The 21,935-nt window shown below is 45.5% G+C and overlaps 1 protein-coding gene across 6 annotated transcripts; it reads left to right on the top strand.

Moving 5' to 3' along the window:
• Window positions 1-168: 168 nt before the first annotated feature.
• TMEM268 (transmembrane protein 268) lies at window positions 169-21,168 on the top strand. 6 transcript variants are annotated; one of them, XM_027819677.3, is made up of 10 exons: window positions 169-804; window positions 1,325-1,407; window positions 5,937-6,266; window positions 7,888-7,997; window positions 11,374-11,481; window positions 12,871-13,020; window positions 13,747-13,857; window positions 15,815-15,895; window positions 17,638-17,814; window positions 18,868-21,168. In XM_027819677.3, the coding sequence occupies exons 3-10, from the start codon at window positions 6,125-6,127 to the stop codon at window positions 19,045-19,047; spliced, it is 1,059 nt and encodes a 352-aa protein (XP_027675478.2). In that variant the 5' UTR covers window positions 169-804; window positions 1,325-1,407; window positions 5,937-6,124; the 3' UTR covers window positions 19,048-21,168. The 6 variants fall into 6 exon arrangements, with proteins under 6 accessions (XP_027675478.2, XP_027675479.2, XP_037735618.1 ...); XM_027819678.3 differs by lacking the exon at window positions 1,325-1,407; XM_037879690.2 differs by lacking the exons at window positions 169-804; window positions 1,325-1,407 and adding an exon at window positions 2,349-2,973.
• Window positions 21,169-21,935: the final 767 nt, after the last annotated feature.

The raw sequence follows: 21,935 nt of genomic DNA on the forward strand, positions 1-21,935 counted from the left end.
CAGCTCCCAAAGGTAATTTTTGCTCAAGGGTACCAGAGTTTATGCACTGTAGCTAATCAGAAAGTAAGCAGCCACAGAGATGCAATGTCATTTTTATTACCCCCGTCTGTGGTTTGCCACAGGCTGTTTTTAATAGCCTGCTTACAGTACCCTTTCTAAACTCTGTGCCCCTGTTTTATTGCTATGCCTGGATCCTTATCTGGGGGAGAAGAGAAGGCAGATGCAGTTACTCGTTCTGATGCAATTGCACTCTGAGCTTTGCCTACCTGTGTCTGTAGAGGGGAGATGATACTGCGTGCTAATGACAACAGAGAAGCAGCCTGCAGTGGTCAATGTAATAAGCCCCCCTGCAGATGAGCGGCTATAAAGTCAAAGCTGCTCCAGTGTTTCAGAGAACATGTTGCCTAGTAATGGTCAGTGTAAACCGAGCTAGAGAAATTCCAGGCTACGAGAGAATCACAGGGGGCGCAGGCACAGTAAGTGGAGCTCATCTTTTTTTTATTTTAGTCACCATTCACGAGTATAAAGAAGTGTGCTACGATCCTGGATTAGATCTGTCTCGTGCCTCCCCAGAACCACTTGCGTTTGCTTGTTTCTGGTGCATCCCAATTCTATGGCAACCTCATGATTACAGACAGTGTAAAATGAACCTTCTCCCTTCCCACTCCACCCCTTTGCTTGGGGGAAGCTGTAAAGCTGGTGTTGCATGTTACACAATGGAGAGAAACCTATGGCGTGACTCCCTCTGATTTTATGGCTGATCCTGTCACATTTCTCTGGGAGAAGCTGGGCTGGACGCAGCAGGTAGGGAAATGGTACAGTGTGTGTCCTTTGGGTCAGCTGATTGTGCATCCTCATGTTTTGAATCAGATGCGAGTAGTCCATAACTAGGATCTGATCTAGGCCAGGTCTATGTTACAAACTTTTGCTGGCACAGCTATGCCAGTCAGGGGAACGAAGGGGTGGGTTCCCTGACTGATGTTGCTGTGCTGGCAAAACCCCCTAGAATAGACACAGTTATACTGGTAAGATGGTGCTTTTATCAGGATAATTTATTTCACCTGGGGTGTGTGGAAGGGGGCAGGGGGACGGGGGACTGAAATAAGCCAGCAAAAGCAGTTTTCCTGGTATGTGCTTTGTCCCCACAAGGAGTGCCTTACTGGTGTAGTATACTGGTATTCTATATCAACTAAAGGCTCCTAATATAGACTTGGCCTTAGACCCACTACCAACCCTACTAAAGTGATTGGGAGTCTTTCCACCCACTACAATGGATCATCCCTAATGCAAAACTAACACATCTTTTCTTGGTCTCTCTGTGCAGCAGTTTATTTGTAAGGGAAGCCAGGAAAATGTCCTAGTTTGATGGTCGATTCTTGTAAACAGCCAATAAATTCCCAGGGCTGGGTATGTATCTCCCCTTCCTCCTATCTACATTTGTCTTTTTGTTTGCATGACCATTTTCTTAGTACTGTATATTACTCCCCAATCTTGAGCAATTGGTGTGAAATCTCTATGTATTTCAGAGAGAGAAGTGTTTGCCACAGCTTTGCTTAATTCCTGCCTTCTGTAGCTGGGAAGGGGATATGCACAGCAGCCTTGGCTGTCTTTAAAGAAAACAGCCCGGCCACTGCCATCAGTGTGTATTCACTGGGCTTGTTTTGCAGGGATGAGTGAACAGTTTTGTACCACTCAACAACAGCGTTGTGTATGTGTGTGTGTGTGTAGTTTGGGGATGACTGATGGGGCAGAGCCTTCAGTGAGAACAATGAATCAGAACCTTGATCAAACCAGTTATTTCTTATGAGTCAAATATTCTGGTAAAGGAAATGTCATCATGCTGGAAATGAGCACAGTCAGTGAAGACAAGTTTCACGGTGCTCAATGTCAGCGGTCATCTTCTGAAGGCTTTCACTGCAGACTCCAAAAGTGCGGTCCCATTGTTAAAGCTTTGCTTTGGCTAATAAACCCATGGCAGTTTAGATGATGCAGCCCTGGGGTTTGCAGCTGAGAATACAAGGTGACCCTCATCTTCTTGTTTAAGGGAAAGTGTCCACTTTGGACCATGCTGACGATCAGCTTCCTGTACCTCCACTAAGCCTGTGGGGTTTAACCCCAGCTCTGAACTCCCCCAGACTTTGAGGTATTTGAAATCCGGAGTCTTTACAGTTGTAACAGATGGGGAAACACTATGTAGGCACTCTATGGGGTTAAAACCACTATATACAACATGCCTAGGGGAAAACTCTCACGCACATGAGCTGTTTTGCAAGTTGGTGCCTGCAATGCAGTATAATGAAAGTGAGAGGCAGGGTGGGGGCGAATATGCTGCTCTGACTTCCGTGGGTTGCACCAGTATATTCATTTGGATCAGGGCAAATGAGGATGATTTATTTCTGCAGCAGCCACACTGTACAATAGCCAACAAGAAAGAGGTTGCCATCCCAAGGTTCAACAGTGTTAAGGCACAAGGGGTACGGTGTTGGACATGCTCATGCAAAAGACAGTAGGAGAGAAGGAAGTGAATGGTGTGAACTCATTGGATACAGAAGACAACACTGAATAGGTGAGCTTTTAGAGGTCTCTTGAAGGACAAGGGGGATGGATTCATAGATATTAAGGTCAGAAGGGACCATTATGATCATCCAGTCTGGATCTTGTTGAACATTAATCTGGATCTTAGCTAAGAACATGAGGTGTCACAAAAGGAACTGCAATAGCCCAGAGTGAGTGAAGGAGACAAAGGGAGTAGTTACACTAGTAGATTGGCAGAGCATATAGAATGGGAGGGAGCATAGGAGGAGACAAAGGCAGACTCCCAGAGAACTTTGGAGGTGAAGAGGAGAACCCAAGAAGAGAGGAAGGGAGAGTGGAGTTGGAAGAAGGACCGGGGGGAGACAGATCTCCACAGAGGGGCATTGCTTCCACACTAACGGAGAACCCCGTGGAATGAGATGCACGCTAGATAAAAAGGTAATGGGGAAGCTATGGAATCGGCACCCTCTTCCTGGGTAGGAGGGGCTAGCTCCCTGCAGCAGCTCCCCTGATGTCTGTGAACTGCCAGCACGCATTGCATGCTCTGAGCCAGCTGTTCCAGCTGAAGTTTTCTCCAATGGGAAGCTCTTTTCGTGTGACTGACATGTCTAACCCTGCAAATCCCGATTCAGCTGTCGCTTTATATGCTACCAGCATTGATGGCGCGTTTAGTTGGTGTATGTTTCTTAGCTCTGTGCTGTGGTTTGGTTGTCTCTTGTTCTCCTTTTTCATTGTCCTCCCAGTTTGCCACCAAAGGGTAGGAATTGAGGGCGAGGCCCGGAGGGAGAGTGACATTCACCACCTGTCTTTTGACTTGGGGAGAAGAGTTTATTTCACCCTCAATCAAGGCAAATAGGATGGAGAGTGTTTTTTTGTTTGTTTGTTTGGTTGGTTTTTTGAGAACAAGAATGTTCCTTATTTGGGCTGGCATCAGGGTGATGTGATCTGGTGGAGAAGGGCTTGTGTGAGTGTAAATAGCAGCTGTCACAATGGAGATATTTCCTGCCACAGCAGATCACTCATTTTCTTGAGATTGCATGAATACTCACCCTCCTAAGTGCTCAGTCTGAACAATGCCACCGCTGAATGGGTCAAATTCACACACACCTCTCCTGTTGTGCCAAAATATCAGAGCTTTACTTCTTTAACTGTGAGTTTCCTGTCCTTTGTGGGCTCCTGCTGCAATCATAACGATCTTTTAATGTAGTTTCTGTTGCATCAGTTTCCTGTTTGACTGCACTTTAGCTGATGACTATCATGGATTTATGTGACTGGGTTAAACCTCAGTGACACCAAGGGATGCAAACAGAGCAATCCCGTATCTGATTGTGGCACAGCATTGATAGGCTTTGTGCGGCAGCCCTGCAGCTGCAACACAGGCTCTTGGGAACACAAGACAGGAGAAGAGGGCAGAGAAGTGAAGAGTAATTGTGGAGCATCATCCGTGTTCTAATAGAGATGCAGATGAGCCCCATGCACGCAGGGCAGTTACACAGGCAGGACAAGCCTCAGAACATTCAGATGCTCATTTTGGATAAGCACCCACAGTCTGGCTTCTGATTTGAACTATACAAACCTCCTGCATCAGCAACATTTAACTCAAAAGCTCACAAGCACCATGTCACGGTCCAGGGCACCTGCCCCTGTATCCAGCAAGAGTGCCTAGTTTTAGGGTTCTGGCTCCCAGCCATCAGCTCTCTTGGGCGGACACCCCATCTTGCTTCCTTCTGATTGGGCAGAACTGTTTCCCACCTACACTGTGAGCTCCCCAGCAAGTTAGACTGCCTAAGCAGGCCTGCTTTGCTTTCTCCTCCGAGGCTATAAACAGCATAATTGCCCATAATTATAAGGTACCACACAGCTTTTCTAAGCAAGCGCATTTAGTCTTAAGGTGAAAGCATTACAAAAAAAAACATATTAAAACACTAAAGAAACCTACATGCATGCTAATAATCTTACCATAGACTACCCCCACCGCCCTGCCCAGCCGCAGCAAGGGCTCTGCGGGTGGGGCAATCCTTCAAACCCACCAAGGGGTTTTGCTGTGGTTACAAGTTCCTAACAACATTAACAACATTAACATACCCCCTGCCCCCGGTATTTCCTAGGAAACCCAATCAACTAAAAATTCATTCGTGTCTGGTACATTGTTTAAATGAGTCCTTTGAAGCTCATATGTCCCAGGGTTTACATTGGTCATGTGTCTCTCTTAGCGACATCTACCTCCCACAATAATACATAAGCATTTGCATTTTTAATCCAATGTACAGTAGAACCTCAGAGTTACGAACACCTTGGGAATGGAGGTTGTTCGTAGTTCTGAAATGTTCGTAACTGAACAAAATGCTATGGCTGTTCTTTCAAAAGTTTACAACTGAACATTAACTTAATACAGCTTTGAAAATTTACTCTGCAGAAGAAAATGCTGCTTTCTCTTTATTTTTTAGTAGTTTACACTTAACAGAGCACTGTACTGCATTTGCTCTTTTGTGTGTGTGTGTGTGTGTGTGTGTGTGTGTCTCTGCTGCTGTCCAGTTGCGTACTTCGGTTCCAAATGAGGTGTGTGGTTGACTGGTCAGTTTGTCACTCTGGTGTTCGTAACTCTGAGGTGCTACTGTACTCCTAAAATCCGTACATTTAATCCAATCAGGTTTGTCTAGGATAATGTCATATCTGACACACACTGTCTCTCTCACAGGGCTGTGTGACTTCTGTTTCTGGAACTGAGAACTGAAATGCACAGGTGAGGGTGCAAATGAGAAAAAAAGTTACCCTGGCATTTCTGACCCAGCACAAAGGTTCCCTGAGGGTGCTGGGTGGAAGTCCTAGTCTGTTTGTCACTCTCTCTTTGCATTTGTAATGTTCCCATCACTGTGTCATCATTTCTTATCTGAATTGGTTTTCTCTTTCTCACACAGTCGTCCATTATGATGCACCTGCTCAGTGTCCAATATTTACAGTTCAATGACTTGGCTGCTTTAAAGCATCAGTAATGTATATTCTCACTGGCCCTGATCCTACTCCCATGGAAGAAAATGGCCAAGCTCCCCACTGGCTTCAACAGGCTCAGGATAGGCCCATTTGTGGATTAATTGCCTACAAAATGTGCATGATCATGTTTAATTAAAGGACAGTCTTCCCCATGAGCAAAGAGGGCTGTTGCCTCATAGATGGAAGGTGTGGATGCCTGGCACCCATGCCTGCAGCAGCATACATAAACATGGGGATGACATGGGTATGCTTTATCCATGAGGACTCTGGAGCTGACCCAAGAGTACTCCATTAATCATTTGGGCATAGTCCATCAGGAGCAGAGTCCACAGTGCTCCTAAGAGCTTGTATGCTGCTGTGCTACAAGGTCTTTTTGTGCAAGATGGTGTCATTTCTCTTCCCCCTTGCAGGCAAGATTGTGACTCCCTTGCTCAAATCAAGTCATATATTACATCGCAAGCAAATCAATGGGACTTTTCTTCAGTGTGAATAAGAGTATCACAGTCCAGTCCACAGCAAGGAGAACAGTCTTTAACTGGGTGTTTCTATGCTGTAAAAGAGGAAAGGGGAAGAATTATGAATATAGAGTGTTGGATTTATGACTGCAGGAGATAGCGGTCCGCATGAAGCCCGTTTCTTCACCATGGCCTGTGAAAGCCAAGCAGGTGGAGCTGAGAAACAAAGTCCCATCTCCTACTGTGGGACCCATGCAGGTGAAAGCTCCCTTCACTGGGTGAAAGGTAAGCAAACAGCTCCAACTATTGATTGCAAGGACATTCTGAATCAGGTGACATTAAACTAAGAGAAATTGCATTTTTTTTTCTTCAGGGCTGCTCATTTTCAACAGAAGGAATATAACCATTGTAATAATTAAGCAAAAATAAAGAACACACACCATGGCCAAGAATTACAAAAACGTGGCTAGTAATTTTGGGTAGCCCAAGTTTGGGGAGCCCAGCGTGGTACACTTTAACGAGGCCTGCTTCTCAGGAGTGCCCTGCTGAAAATTAGATCCCTTTAAGGCATCACAGTTGGGGCACCCAAAGCCATAAATCGCTTGAGAAGATTTTAGCCTGGATTTGTAAAGCGACTGACAAAGCCTTGCTCTGTTTATGTGGCTTAACACAACGACACTCCTTTAGAAATGGACTGAAGTTCTGCGCCCAGCTGATACAATCATAGCACTTCGCTCCTGTAGCACATTTCATGCATTGATCGCCAAGTGGTTGCCCTGTGCAGATCCAGCTGCAGGATCAGAGCCCAAGGTTTCAAAGTGATTTTGAAAGACATCAATGGGAGCTGCAGGTGCTCAGCTCATCTGGAAATGAAGCCATGTAAACATTTTGAAAAAGGGTCTGTTCATTCTGAGCGTCTCCGTTTCTGGTTTGCCCAGTTTGAGACACCTAGTAGCTAGTGCCTGATCGGCAGAGGTGCTGAGCACTCACAGCTCCCACGGGCATCAACTGAAGTTGCAGGATGCTCAGCACCTTTGAAAATCACTGGGGGCTAAAGCTGGGCACCCAGAATTATTAATTAGACTTTGTCCTGAGTAACTTGCCTAAGGTCACGGAGTGGGTGAGCGGCAGGGTGGGGAATAGAACCCAGGCTTGCCGACTCCAGCTCCTGGCTTTCTGATGATGTAGTTCATCTCAGCAAACAGGTAGAACATTGTTTCATTCACATACCCTTGAAATATGCCTATTCCATGGATTTTAATCTGAATGGGCCACACCTTTGTGTGAGAAGGAATTTAGCTTCCTTGTTGTTAGCCAACACAGGGGAAACCTCGGGTGGCGTAGAGCTGGTGCAGAGGGTTGGGCAAGGTGTGCCATGGGTAGGAGTGAGTGGGGTAGAGTCTACGGTGTTCTGCCTTGTCCTCTGCCAAGACAGCAGTGCCTTAAACCCAGTTTCTCAAAGGTATTTAGGCACCTAGATACCATTGAAATCAATGGGAGTTAGGCTCCTAAGTACTTTCAAGGAGCTGGGCCTTAAAGCCATTTGTCACGGATCTTCACAGCTGTTTTGAGTGGGTTGAACCCATTGTCTCATCACCCACTGGACTGGCACATGATCCCTTCCCAGGTCAGGTCACATCCTCTTTGGGCACGTGTAGGATTTGGTCTCCTTACCTTTCAGCCCTTGGTCCCTCCAATACAGCCAGAAGGCTGCGCAGCTCTTCATGTTGTGATTTTCTTCGAAAAGATGGAGGAAGAATTCAGAGTCCGTCACGTGCTGAGAGCTTCTCAGCGCAATCTGCCACTTCCTCAGTTTGCAAGCCCACTTCAGCGCTCACGAGGAAAACACACCACAGACCAGTCCCTTTTGATCACACTCAGCCTTCTCCTCCGATTCCTTTTGCAGAGTTCCACAACGGCCAAGTGCTTATGGTTCTCACTGCTAGCAATACCTGCTCTTCCACCTTCTTTGATCTGGAGCTTTGTGCAGAGAAACTGAAGACCTTTGGAATTCAGGTTAGCTCCTCACTGGGAACCTGGCTACTTGATGGCTTACTGGGGTGATGGGTATTCTGATGGCTGTGTCACTTGCCCCAGTTACAAGAAATCAGGGTCTACTTCATATCTGTCATGCAGAAGTATAGATGGCCTATAGAAAGAGGGCTATCACTTACTCCTGGGCATTCCTAGTGACTTCAGTTGTCTTTTGTGCGTGTCACAAGTCGATATCTAAATTATTCGGCTATCTAAGTGCTGCATCACTGAGGGTAGCAAGGTGTTGCAGCTCACACTCCAGTCTTCTAATTGTGCACTCCTCTACGTTTGACTGTCTGCATTGCTGGCCTGCAGTCATGTTGGCTTAGCTCAGGGGTGGGCAAACTATGGCCCGGAGGCTGCATCTGGCCCTTCAGATGTTTTAATCCAGCCCTTGAACTCCTGCCAGGGAATGGGGTCAGGAGCTTGCTCTACGCAGCTCCCCTCTGCATGCTGCCCCCACCCCAAGCACCGCCCCCGCAGCTCCTATTGGCCAGCAAACGGGGCCAATGGGAGCTGCAGGGGCAGCGCCGGTGGACGGGGCAGCATGCAGAGCCTCCTGGCCAGGCCTCCGTGTAGGAGCCAGACGGGGGACATGCCGCTACTTCTGGAAGCTGCTTGAGGTAAGCGCTGCCTGGAGCCTGCACCCCTGACCTCCTCCCACACCCCAGCCCTGATCCCTCTCCTGCCATCCGAACCCCTTGGTCCCACCCTCCTGCACCCCAGAGCCCACATCCCTAGCCAGAGTCCTCACACACTCCCGCACCCAACCCCCAATTTCGTGAGCATTCATGGCCCACCATACAATTTCCCTATCCAGATGTGGCCTTTGGGCCAAAAAGTTTGCCCACCCCGGCTTAGCCCAATCGTCACAACTTATTACCTTCAGAGAGGTTGGGTGTGTATAAATTTCAGCTGCGTCTGAGAAAGTGATATTACAAAGTACAGTGATAGTGCTTTGAGATCCTCTGGTGATAAGTGCTCTGTATAACTCAGGGCTTGTCTACATGCGGAGTTGAGTCAGTTGAATGGCTGTGATTTTAAACGAGTGCATGTAAACAAGCCCTGCAGCTCATAACAATCAATTTGCAGACACCTAGAAGATAATAAGGTGTTAAGTAACAGTCAGCACAGATTTGTAAGAACAGCTTTCTTTGACAGGGTAACAAGTTTTGTGGATAGTGGGGAAGCGGTAGACGTGGTATATCTTGACTTTAGTAAGGCTTTTGATGCTGTCTTGCATGATCTTCTCATAAACAAATTAGGGAAATGCAACCTAGATGGAGCTACTACAAGGTGGGTGCAAAACTGGTTGGAAAACTGTTCCCAGAGAGTAGTTATCAGTGGTTCACAGTCAAACTGGAAGGGCATAATGAGTGGGGTCCCACAGAGATCAGTTCTGGGTCTGGTTCTGTTCAATATCTTCATCAATGATTTACACAATGGCATAGAGAGTACACTTATAAAGTTTGTGGATGATACCAAGCTGGGAGAGGTTGCAAGTGCTTTGGAGGGTAGGATTAAAATTCAAAATGATCTGGACAAACTGGAGAAATGGTCTGAAGTAAGTAGGATGAAATTCAATAAGGACAAATGCAAAGTACTTCACTTAGGAAGGAACAATAAGTTACACACATACAAAATGGGAAGGAGTATTGTGGAAAGGGATCTGGAGGTCATAGTGGATCACAAGCTAAATATGAGTTAACAGTGTAACACTGTTGCGAAAAAAAAAAGCAAACATCATTCTGGGATGTATTAATAGGAGTGTTGTAAGCAAGACACGAGAAGTAATTCTTCTGCTCTACTCCGCTCTGATTAGGCCTCAGCTGGAGTATTGTGTCCAGTTCTGGGCGCCACATTTCAGGAAGGATGTGGACACGCTGGAGAAATTCCAGAGAAGAGCAACAAAAATGAAAGGTCAAGAAAACATGAACTATGAGGGAAGATTGAAAAAATTGGGTTGGTTTAGTCTGGAAAAGAGAAGACAGAGAGGGGACATGATAACAGTTTTCAAGTTCATAAAAGGTTGTTACAAGGAAGAGGGAGAAAAATTGTTTTTCTTAACCTCTGACGCTAGGACAAGCAGCAATGGGCTTAAATTGCAGCAAGGGAGGTTTAGGTTGGACATTAGGAAAAACTTTCTAAGTGTCAGAGTGGTTAAGCACTGGAATAAATTGCCTAGGGAAGTTGTGGAATCTCCATCATTGGAGATTTTAAAGAGCAGGTTAGACAAACACCTGTCAGGGATGGCCTAGATAATACTTAGTCCTGCCATGAGTGCAGGGGACTGGACTAGATGACCTCTCGAGGTCCCTTCCAGTCCGACGATTCTTTGGTTCTCTAGTCTGTTTCACTAAAAGACCTGATCTTAGCACTAAAAGATCCAATCTTGCTCCCACTGAAGTCAATGGTCAAACTCCCAGTGGCTCAAATGGGAGCAAGGATGGGCCTGTTGTTAGTGGAGAGAGACTTGAGTAACATGCTTGCCCATGGTCAGTGAGCAGTTAGACAAACCATTCATTGTGCTAAAGACAGAAAGGGATGGAGCAGAGCTGGAGGTATCTGTGATGGACACAGCATTGCAAACTCTCACCTTTAAATATGATCTTGGTCTGACATGAATTCCCATGATGGTTCTTTTGCAGTTTCATATCAATACAGTGATTCTGCCTCACAAAGAGTTTCACTGCTTTCAGAGCAAGCTAGGCTGACTGCATGAGCAGGGCAATGAATTATACACTATTACTTAACACTCAGTCCTTGTTCACACACACTCTCTCTTTAGTTAGATGGGTGCAGACCCTTGTGTGGACTCTCTTATTTCAGTTTAAAAGGGGCTTATTTCAGTTTGGCTGAAACCTGTTCCTTACGGACTTCAGCTAAACCAAAAGGTTTGATTAAACCAATATAAGAATGTTCAGACAGCCTTTTGCACGGGTTTAACTAAATTGGTTTAAAATCCCATCAGTTAAATTTCTGCAACTGGTGCAACTTTGCAGGTAGATGTATCCTTAGTTATAAAGAAAGCACCTTTCAACTGCGGATCTCAAAGCACTTTAGAAAGGTTGGTGGTATTATTTACAAATGGGGAAACTGAGGCACAAATAGGTTTCGAGGGCAGATTTTTATCTCTGTTATACCAGTATAAATGAGATCAGAATTTGTGCCAGTGTCCCTTGTTTGGAGGCAGAGTCTGGGACATAGGCCAATCCTATCGAATCTCCAATCTCATAATCTAATAATGTGAAATGCCGGCCTGGCTCTTGGCTATTGCCATTCAGCTTGCCTTCTGATTGTTCTTAGAGATCTGCATGAAAAAGTGAGTGGGATTTGTTTGTTTTTGGTTTCTGAACAGATGACAATGGATCAGTGGAGGAACTTAATTCAAAACGCCATTCTGGAACCTGAAGTAAGAAGATACATGTTCTACAACTCCAGAGCTTTTGGGATAGCCATTGCTGTGGTAAGCATCACGGCCCCTCATTCAGGTTAATTGGTATTAGGGTGACCAGATGTCCTGATTTTATAGGGACAGTCCTCATATTTGGGGCTTTTTCTTATATAGGTTCCTAATATCTCCACCTCCGTCCCGATTTTTCACACTTGCTTTCTGGTCACCCTAATTGGTATGTGCCATTACTGATATACAGTGAAAATTGCCTTGGGGATTTTCATAGGAGCCTAAGGGAGTTAGGTGCCATTTCAATGGGAGTTTGGAGAAGGGAATGAATTTTCAAAGGCACAAATGGGAGTTTAAGTGTCCACCCCCCATTGACTTTCAGTGGGAGTTGAGCACCTAACTCCCTGAGGCCCCTTTGAAAATTCCATCTTGCCGAGATTGCTGTATAATGAGGCAGGTATGCACACGGCCCACTTTTCAGGAGTCCCACCACAGGCAGTCAGTTAGCAAAGCTTTCGCTGTGGTGGCTTTAATGGGGATGGAACTCATTTACCAGAAGCATCTGCCTCATCCCATCCTTCTCAGCTCTCAAACGTCATCCGAAAACACTCTGGACCTCATCTCATTTACCCTGAGGTCTTCACACTTCTCTGGCAGGCCCAAGGAGTCTTAAAATGGGACTAAATTATATTTTCACCATCTTTTAGGCCCCTTCTCATGAACAGGGTGGGGTGGCCCTTCTGTAAATAAAAATCAAGGGCTCCTTTCTCAGAGATATTTTTTTTAATGTCAGCCATTGTATTTTCGCTAATGCTGCAGTGTTTAGATTTTTAATATTTTTCTGTTTGGTATTATTGATCTATCTACCCCATATAACATTGTACCACACTGTATCATACCTACCTTTCAGTCCATCTCTAATCTATACGTTCCATCAGGCAACATCCTGTCTTAAGATACCACTCCAAGGTATCTCCAAATGAATACGACTCTGCTCTGCCTTCATTAGTCCCTCGAGTGGTCCCTTGAGGCAGGTGCCACTGTACATTGTTTTTGCATTATTGTATTTTAATTTTCTTGGCAGTACCCTTCGTTCTTTGGTGTGGGAACTTTATAAACACAGTGACTCTAAGAAGTATTATTTTCAATACACCTCGGGGAATCCGTTTCTTACTAGAAATGGAGGAACTTGGTTGAAATCCTAAGTATGAAACACTATCAAGAATTCATCTGCTGTCTTTGATGATCAGGAGCTCATTCAATCCCGACTCTCATTCTAGACCTCTCTCTCCCATGTTTCTTATTAGAAGGACCTTTTGTCCATTAATCCTCTGAAAATCCCTGGTAATTTATCTAATTTATGAGAAGGGAACTTTCTTGTGCTCTTGACCTTTCTTCTGCTTTCGCCATTTTTGTGAGTATTGTTTTCTGAGTCTCTCTGGGTCTTTTCAGGTTTTCTACATCTCAATCTGGGCAAATATTTACTCCACCATGCAGCTGTATTCCTTTGGGTGCCGCTGGGAAGTCATCATTCTGGTGACGTTGGCTGCCATAGCACTCACTATAGTTGTTATATTGATTATTGACCAACATCAAAGGAAGGTAAGGAGAAATTTCTCACTTGTTCCATTATGTAACAACGTATTTCTTTCCAAGCAAACAGTTAGGGAACAAGGTAATTGTCTAAAAGTATTTGAAGAGCGTAATTGCCAAGAAGGGACGAAATATTTTAGAATGGGCACAGTATAATTAGAATAACCAATGGGGTGCCAAGATAAAGTTAGGCTGCATATTAGAAAAAATAAAAGCCCTAGGGCTAGCCCTAGGGCTTGATCCATAGCCCACTGAAGTCAATGAGAACCTTACGGAGACTAGGACGGACTTTGGATCAAGTGCTGAATGATGAGAGCTATAGATTTAATCTTCCAAAGAAAGAAGTGGAAGCTCCATTGTTTGAAATATTGAAACCTAGACTGGAAGATATACAGGACTGTCTGAGATAATCCTGAACTGACTGGTGGGGGAAGGAACAGGTACACTGATTTTACAAGTCATTTCCCTCTCCATCTTCTGAGACTATATCACATTTTGTGGTGGGAGCGCTGGTTGAATAGACCTGGTATGTAAACTTGCTTCAATGGCAGCAGAGTTAGGCCAGAGCTGAGTGCCTCTGAAAAGACTACCTGAAATGGATAGTTTCTCTCATTGCTTTGTTTTCAGGGACTTAGGACTTTGGACCATCAGAGTCACCAACTCTTTACAATTCCTGGTTGCAGGCTGGCCTGGAAAGTCACCGTGGGACATGCTAACATCTTTGTTATTTAACAGATACATGTGAATACTGATGTGAGGCTGGCAGCTGCCAATGAAGTCTTCATGAAGCACAACTTACTTCTGGGGGTTGCAGATGCCATGGACAGGCACCAGAATGTTCTACAGGTATCCTTTCTGGGTGAGACAATTTCCCCTCATTGCCGGTGCTTGCAGATAAGGAGGTATGTATCATCAGTCTCCTCATCAAAGAGGTTCTCCAGAGGTTTTTTTTTCATATCTAGGGACTGATCCACTGAAGATAATGACTCCAACTGAGTTCAGTGGGCTTCTTTATTATTTGTTGAGTGCCAGCAGGGCACTCAGGGTTGTACAAATATAAAGGAACATGTGGTCCCTGCCCCTAGAGCTTACATTCTGTGTTGCAAAGACAAACTCATTAAGGCACCAAATACACCATTTTCACAAGTACCTCCTGACTCTGCGTGCCCTACTTTAGACACTTTAAAGGGGCCTGATTTTAAGAGGATGAGTGCTCAGTGCTTTCAGAAAATTGGGCCTCTTTAAGACATCTCAAATTGCCCCCCACCCACAACATAGAGGGACACCAAATTAGTAGGTACTTCTAAAAATTTAGGCCCAGAGGACCAAATGAAAATGAGTCTCAGACCCTACTTTTTAAAGAGAACTTTTGTGGATTATTGCACAAGAGCTTGGAAGACGTGCAGTTGAAGAAGGGGGTTGAAGAAGGGGACAAGAAAACAGAGACTGCCCCCCGAGCATAAGAGGCAGCATGGGAGAAGGCACAATGATTAGAAATGGAGAGGAAACCAAGAGCTGAGAGGGGAGTAGGAAGAAATTAGGAGAGATGCAAGCAGGAGGGGAGTTATGCGAAGTCTTGAAGGTGAGGGTGACACACTTGAGAATTTGAACTAGATGTCTGGACAAACCTGGCTACACCGCTAACTAATCAGGGTGGCTAATGGAATAGGCTCTGGGCTCCATGCATGTGTGCTGGGCTTGTCGGAGAGCAGAACTAGGCCCAAAGATGTATATTTTTATCCGTCTTACTCCAGTGTTTGACTATATCTTTTCTCAGCTTTCATATTGCTTTGGAATTCCCTTGATCATGCAAAGCAAGACTATAGATGTGTAACCCGCTCCCCCCATGCCCAAAATTGGTGGAGCACCTCATTCTTCCCTCCTCAGGGACCCCGTGGCCACCCCCCCCCCCTCAAGGATCAGTGGGTCCTGGTTTCCGAGTGACTGATGCCTCCATCTAGTGGCTGGGAGCACAAAGCCAGCAACTTCTAGGTTATTAGGTCACAAGTACAGCAAATCAAGGACTACACAAAAATAAACCACAGTTTATTCCCTGGACCAGACAGAGGTCATTTAAAAGAAGGGGAAGGGAACAGGTAAAGGTCTCAGAGAAAATAAATAAATAAGGCCCCAGCCACTCCCAGAACAACCACTAAAACCCCCAAACAAGAAATACCCCCACCAGACTCTCCCCACAGACCTGACCAGGGAAGTGGGGCTGAAGCTCAGGTTGTAGGCCTGGTATCCCTGTCTATGCATCCAACCACTCTCATGTCCAGCTGTCCCCATTAGCTGGGCAGTAATGAGGCCTGGCTGACCCCTGGCTCCCAGTGCAGGGGGGCCTACGGGCACTACTGGTTTTTCAGCCCCCATGGATGTAGCTTCTTGGGCTTAAACTCACCATTGTGGAGGGGAGGCTCTGTTTTGGCCATCTGACCGGGTCAGTCAAAATGGCTGCCTCTCCTGCAGCTGTGGAGAGCAACAACCAGCCTCCTTCCCCTCTGGCTCTCCCTCCCTGGTCACTTGACCCCTCAGAGTGAGCTTCACAGTGCAGGCTCTTTGGGGCCAGAAGTTGGTCACCCCAGTGTGCCAGTCCAGTTCCTAGGTGTGTCCCTCCAGCACAAGCAGATAGGCAATCCCAGTCTTTCCCCGTGGGAGCTGTGCCTTGTCTCCGAAGTCCCCAAACTGGCAGGTAGTGGGTACAGATAGATACATTGCTAGCTCAAAAGATGGAGCATTAAGGAATTGTATTGGTGTCTGTCCTGTAAAATGCTCCTTCCTTAACGTTCTCCACCATCGTCAGCTTTGCTTTGTCCATTTCAACCTGGAGCAGTGTCTTCACTCCTTAGCAGGCTATATTACAGAACTGAAGAGAAACCACCAGGTAAGCGATGCTTGGAGCAATCTGAGCTGTCTGTGCTACATACAACCTCTAGGATTCGGAATAAATGAGGGGTATAGCGCATGGGCCAGGTTCCCAAGTATACTCTGGTTGCCTTACCCCGCTCTAGTAACACAAAACAGCCAGAAACATGGCTTCACCAGCCAGCTGAGCTGGGTTTGTGGCTGCTTTGCATCATTGGAACAGCCCAAAGACGCCAGTGTGGTGGTGAATTCAGCTCTGTGTGTTGATCTGAAAGTGAATCTAATATAAATAAAAAGGATCACCTGTTTGAACTTCCTTGTGATCAGGCCCCTGTTGTAAATTTCTTCATCTAGGGCCAGATTTTTAGAAATGCATGTCGCAAATCAATGGTATGCATACGTGTCCAGTTCACATGCAATTTGGTGCACACATTTCTATAAATCTGTCCCTTGATAATGAAACATAACAATTTAATGAAAGAAAATGCACAAGAATCAGGGCCAGATTTTGATACCTGTACTCACATTGAGTAGTACCTAACTTCCTGAGCCGGGTGACTGAAATCAATGGGACAGCTCAAGGAGTAAGAGACGACGCTGTTTGACTAAGGTTATATAATCTAATCCCTTCAAAAACTGCTCTAGCTCTTCTCCACTAGGACGTGCACGAATGTGTAAATTCCACCCTGTTGTGTCATGACTGGTAATGAGCCCAGGTCCCAGTGTGTGGTTCAAATCCCCACTCCTATCATTCTCTGAAATGTGAAGAAGCCCCTCTGCAGAAGTGATGGAAACAGCAATGGGTGGAATGCAACAAGCAAACTGAACAACCTAACAGGCATGGCACATTTCAGACAAAAGCATGATTATTTATTATTTGTGTAGGGCTGGACCGTGAATGTCTTGATAGTGCGCAGTTACTCACACAAGTAACACAGCTGAAATGGCTGGGTTTATTTGTGTGAGATACTGCTGACCCATGTGAGTATGGGGGTCACAACCTGATCTGTAGTCCTGGCAATATGCTGGGTGCTGTACAAAATAGAGACCTAGTCCCTCCTGCAGGGAGGTTAAATTCTAGCTAGACACACAGCACGTGTTAGACAAAGTACGCACCACCTGATGAAATGCAGCTCCGTGCTCAAAGCAGTGTGGGTGGCTCTAACATATTTTTAGGCTTGGCAGAATTCAATGTTTATTTTTTAAATAATGTTGACATATACTATTGATGTTTATTTTTAAGCACTTTTTCGATCTCTATTGATTTAAATTTTCACATTTGCAGAAAATTGTGGGGGCAGAGTGTCAGACAATAGAGTAGGCTGGAGGCAGACAATAATTATTTAAGGGCAGGAGGCGTGGAGATACAAAAAGGTAAAGCTTGATGACTGTTAGAACATTAATTGTCAACATCGTATGTCAAAGCACAGAAAGTAAATATCCTTAAATCAGACAGTCATTCTCCAGCAGCATTTTCTGTACTTTGCCTATTAGTAAATTTCTATTAACATTGATGGAAATATTTTTTCATAGGTTTGTGTGTGTGCACGTGCGCGCAGTGAAATTGACATTTGCCGATAAAAATCGAATCCTTCCAAGCGTACATCTTTTTCATGCCCTTCTTTCCTGGGTGGATAATTGTGGGTAACTGTGCAGCACCAGATCCTATAAATTATCCTTGCCAGGTACTCAGAGAGGAAAGGCAGAAGGACAATGCTGCCCACCTTTGGAGACCCCAAGAGCTCTCCTTGTGTTTTTCAGTCAGCCCTGAGGCACAATCTGGACCAGTTCTGTGTCACTATGGAGACAGTGATCCAGTCGGGTCAGGGGACAGGAGAGGAGAGTTCGTCTGAAGAGTCGCCTCTTCTACCCAATGACAAGAAAGGGACTCTGGCATGCAGTGAACTGCTCCAGCTCATTCCCGAGGGAGCTCCAGAGGTAACGTGGAGGCTAAGTAGCAAACATTTTCTCTCTGGCTTAGCAAGAAAGCTTCAATGGGATGGGTTTGATTGACTGTACATTTTTATACGCAGAGCTATTAAGTGAATTTAGTGCTGGTGACAGCCCTGGAAACGGAAGCCCTCTAGCTATCTCTAGAACAATATGAGCTGTGGCAAAGCAAGCTTGCCCCCCGCTCCATCCCTGCCAACTTGGCTCAGCCCTGACCCCCTGTCAGGATGAGGTTGTTCAGTCTCCATGGCCCACTTAGTCCTTGGCCTCTCAGCTGGGTCTGTCCGCTAATAACAAGTGTGGGGTCTGTTCTGTGAGGTTGACACCAGCATGCTGAATCATTTCACATTGGGCCCAACATGGCTCTTGGATGGTAATAACATTCTATCTCTGCTGACCTGAGCTGTATTTGAAGCAGTGACTTAGCCAGCACTGTATTCCATTACTGTTCCTTTGAGCCATCTAGTAACCTCACTTATATTGCCATTAAGGACAGAGGGCCTGATCCACATTTGCAGTAAGGCAGTGTAAAGGTGTGTACACTTTAAAGTGACTGTAACTTAGACCCCTTTACATAGCCAGAATGGTGTAAATGTAAACAAGAATCAGGCCCAGATAAACTTAAGCTTCTGAGTGCAGCCAGGATCCCCTTGATTTACGGGGACTTTCCTCAGTATTTCCAGCCCTTTGTGTTCATCCCATTTTTCATACAAGAAATATAGCTACAAAATATCTTTGGTGGCTTTTGCACTATCTGCTGTTGTAGGAGCATCTGTTTTGGGGCTGGATCAGGAATAGTAAGGAGAAATGCATTAAGAGTTATCATTTAGTATCTAATACATCATCGATTGGGGGGCAAGATGTCTCCTTGGCAGGAGATATTGGCACCAATATCTAAAAGGTCTTTTTCGTCTTTGATTCCTATGATTGCCCCAAGACTTTATCACCATGGATAAATCACCCTAGAACTCTGTCACCATGGGCACTGTGAAGGTATTGATGTGTGGAGTGCCTCTGATGTTGATCTCATTCTTGTTCCAGGTGATGGCCCAGCAGCTGCTGGTGATCTTCAGTGGCTATTACATCAGACTCTTGATCAGTGGTCAACTCCCTCAGGTCATCATGTTAAGGCATGTGGAACACATGAATATCCCCTGCCTTTGCCAGTTCATAGAGACGAATGTGCTTGACACAGGACACTGTTGGTTCAAGGCCAGGTGACGTGAGGGGCCTGGAATGAGTTGTTGCAATTAATACTGTTCAAATACAGTGGTCCATGGAAGAAGCCAGGGCATAGGGAAGTCCCGGAGAGAGATGCAATTGCATCAGGGATTTGTTTTGACCAATGAGAGGTCAGTAATGAGGTGGAGGACATGACTTTAGTTAAATATTCAAAATCCCATTCAGAGACAATAAAAGAGACAGACACCTAACTGCCTAATTGCCCTCTTGCAGAGGAGCAAAATCTCATGTCAAGAAGTGAATTGGGCTGCTTACAAATGTGCCTTCCTTACTTCTCGTCAGGTCTGTTGGCCGTCCAATACAAATAGTTTCATTTAAGTGTGTTTGTAATGAGCTATCAACTCATGCTGGCAATAGTGCAAGTAAGGATCATGCCTGGATGATACACAGCATATAAAGTTCATATTGTTGAATGTTTAATGCAAGGAACATGGCAAGATCATGGCTAGTTAAGTTTCCTCTTTTATGCTCCACTCATGTTCCTTTCATCATGCATGTGTGATCCTTGCATTTTTCCCAGCATGGGCAAATGACCTGGCTATTGTCTTTATTTTCTTGCACAGACATGCTCTATTTTATTTGGCCCTGAAGATCAGAGCATGACATTTCTCATGCTTGCTTCACCCCAGCAGAAACTCACAAACTCTTAGCATCCCATTTGTTCTGGACTTCTGTTGGTATTTGTTGTTTGCTAGGCATGGACACTGCACTCAGCACTGTACAAAACACAGAAGATGTCACGACCTCTGACCTGGAGAATTGTTAACCTAGGAGCATGATCAGAAACATCCCCCACTCCCTTTTACTCTATCAGGAGTTAGGGGTGATGAACAACTTCCAGAAGGTGCTCAGCATCTCACATTATTAGGCCTTTAAAAAACAGACAACATGAAGCACACTAAAAAATCTAAAGCAAAGTTCTTTATTGAGCATCTTTTCTTTAGTTTTGGGACAGTATTTTGGGGGTTTTTTTTGCTATCATTTTAAACGACAGGGAAAAGGAATTAGTTTTAAGCAGGAGACCAAAGTGTCTGCTTGTTACCGGGTTAATTTAATAAACAGCAAGTGAACAAAGTGCTTAAATTATACAAGTAATTGCATCCTGGAGTAATAACCGTGACTGGGCAATCAACATACAAGTCAGACGTGGCTCATGCTTTCCATCTGAATCCATCGGACAACTGCAGACGCTGTCAGCTGGTTTCAGCAGGTAAACTTAAGGCTATAGTTCCATGGAGGAGTTGATCCAGTACACATGGAAATAGGGATTTACATGACCTCACGACCATGACAGGCTGTATCTGTAAGATTGTAGTAGCTGCCTTAGGCACCCAGATGACCTAGTGACGATCAGGGTATGTGGAGCTAGACAGACAGTTGTAATGACATGCTCCTGCCCTGTTATTTCTAACTGTAAAGTCCCCTGAATATCTTATTTCTGTTGATGAAACACATTCATTTGTAATTTGCCTCTCCATGGAGGCACTTAAAGATATAATTTAAACCAAGATTCACGCACTCTTTCCTATTACATAGGAACATGGGAATTGCTAGACCACATCAGACTAGTGTGATCCAGCTCAGTATCTTGTCTCTGACAGGGGCCCCTGCCAGACGTTTTTGATGACAGAGCAAGAATATCCATAGGGAACAATAAAAAAGTAACCTGCTCCCAGGAGAAATTCCATCCTTACCCTCCTCGTTGGTCTATGCCCTGAAATGTGCGGTTTATGTCCCCTATAACTATTTGTTAAGTGTGGATGTTCGCGTTATCCATGTAAGTGTCCTATCCTTTTTTTGAAGCCTTTTTTCTGCAGAGAAATCCTGGTTCCTCTGAAGTTTTTAACGATGACTTCAGTGAGCATTTCACCCCCGGCCTCAATAGTTTCTTGTGGCAGGAAGTTCCACATTGTTCTGAGCAGGCCTTTGTCATGAAACTCTTCCAACAGACCAGCTTATGGTAACAAAATAGAAAATGTTACCTCTGGTTGTCTTGATAGGGCACTTGACTGGGAGTCAGGACATTTCAGTGCTAATACTGGGCGAGCAACTGACCTCAGGCAAGCCACTTCCTCTCTTCGTAGCTGTCCCAGGGTGGCTGGGCCTTTTAAAGGAAGCATGTTCAGGCCAGAACTGGTGCTCCCAGTTTGGCTGATTAAGAGCATGGGGCGGCACCAGAGGGAGAGTCAGAGAGGTAGGAGGTCCTTGAAGGGAGCTGGAAGAGGTTCCTGAGGCAGCAGGTGGTGAGGTTTATGGCTGACCTCCCCACGCTGGAGAAGGCTGAAGGCAGTAGAGCAGCATAGGGAGTTTCCTGCTGACTTTGAAGCCAGAGGGTTGAAGATGGAGGGCTGAAGCCAAGGGAGCAGTGGAAGGGCTTCCTTGCTGGTCTGTCTGAGATGAGTGGTTAACACAACTGGGGAGAGATGGCTGTTCCCCTGGTGAGGATGATGTCCCAGCAGAGAGGTTAGTGGTGGGAGTGGGTGGGCTGCCCTCCAGCTGGAAGGCCGTCCTAGCAGAAGGACAGGAGAGGACAGAAGACGAGCCCAGGTGTGGTGGATGATGCCGGAATGTGGCACATGCTATGCTGGTGAGCTAGATGTGGTGGGATTTTTAAAGACTATTTCCCTGGGGTGGGGCATGAGCGAGTGATAAGTGGACTATGTTCTGGGATGTTTGTTAAGGATTATTTGCACTATGTTTTTGTAATAAAGTCTGTCCGTTCCCCCCCCCCCCCCCCCGAGGGGGATTATTGAGGCAAGAGAGCCTGTCATGGAGCCTTTCTGAGAGGGGAATTGGGATGTAGCCTGGTGCTGGAGCTCCCAGGTGCCAGGGGGCATCCAAGGATGAGGGGGAATCATTCACAGTAC

This window comes from Chelonia mydas, chromosome 16 (assembly GCF_015237465.2).
Source record: "Chelonia mydas isolate rCheMyd1 chromosome 16, rCheMyd1.pri.v2, whole genome shotgun sequence".
NCBI classification, from domain to species: Eukaryota; Metazoa; Chordata; order Testudines; family Cheloniidae; genus Chelonia; species Chelonia mydas.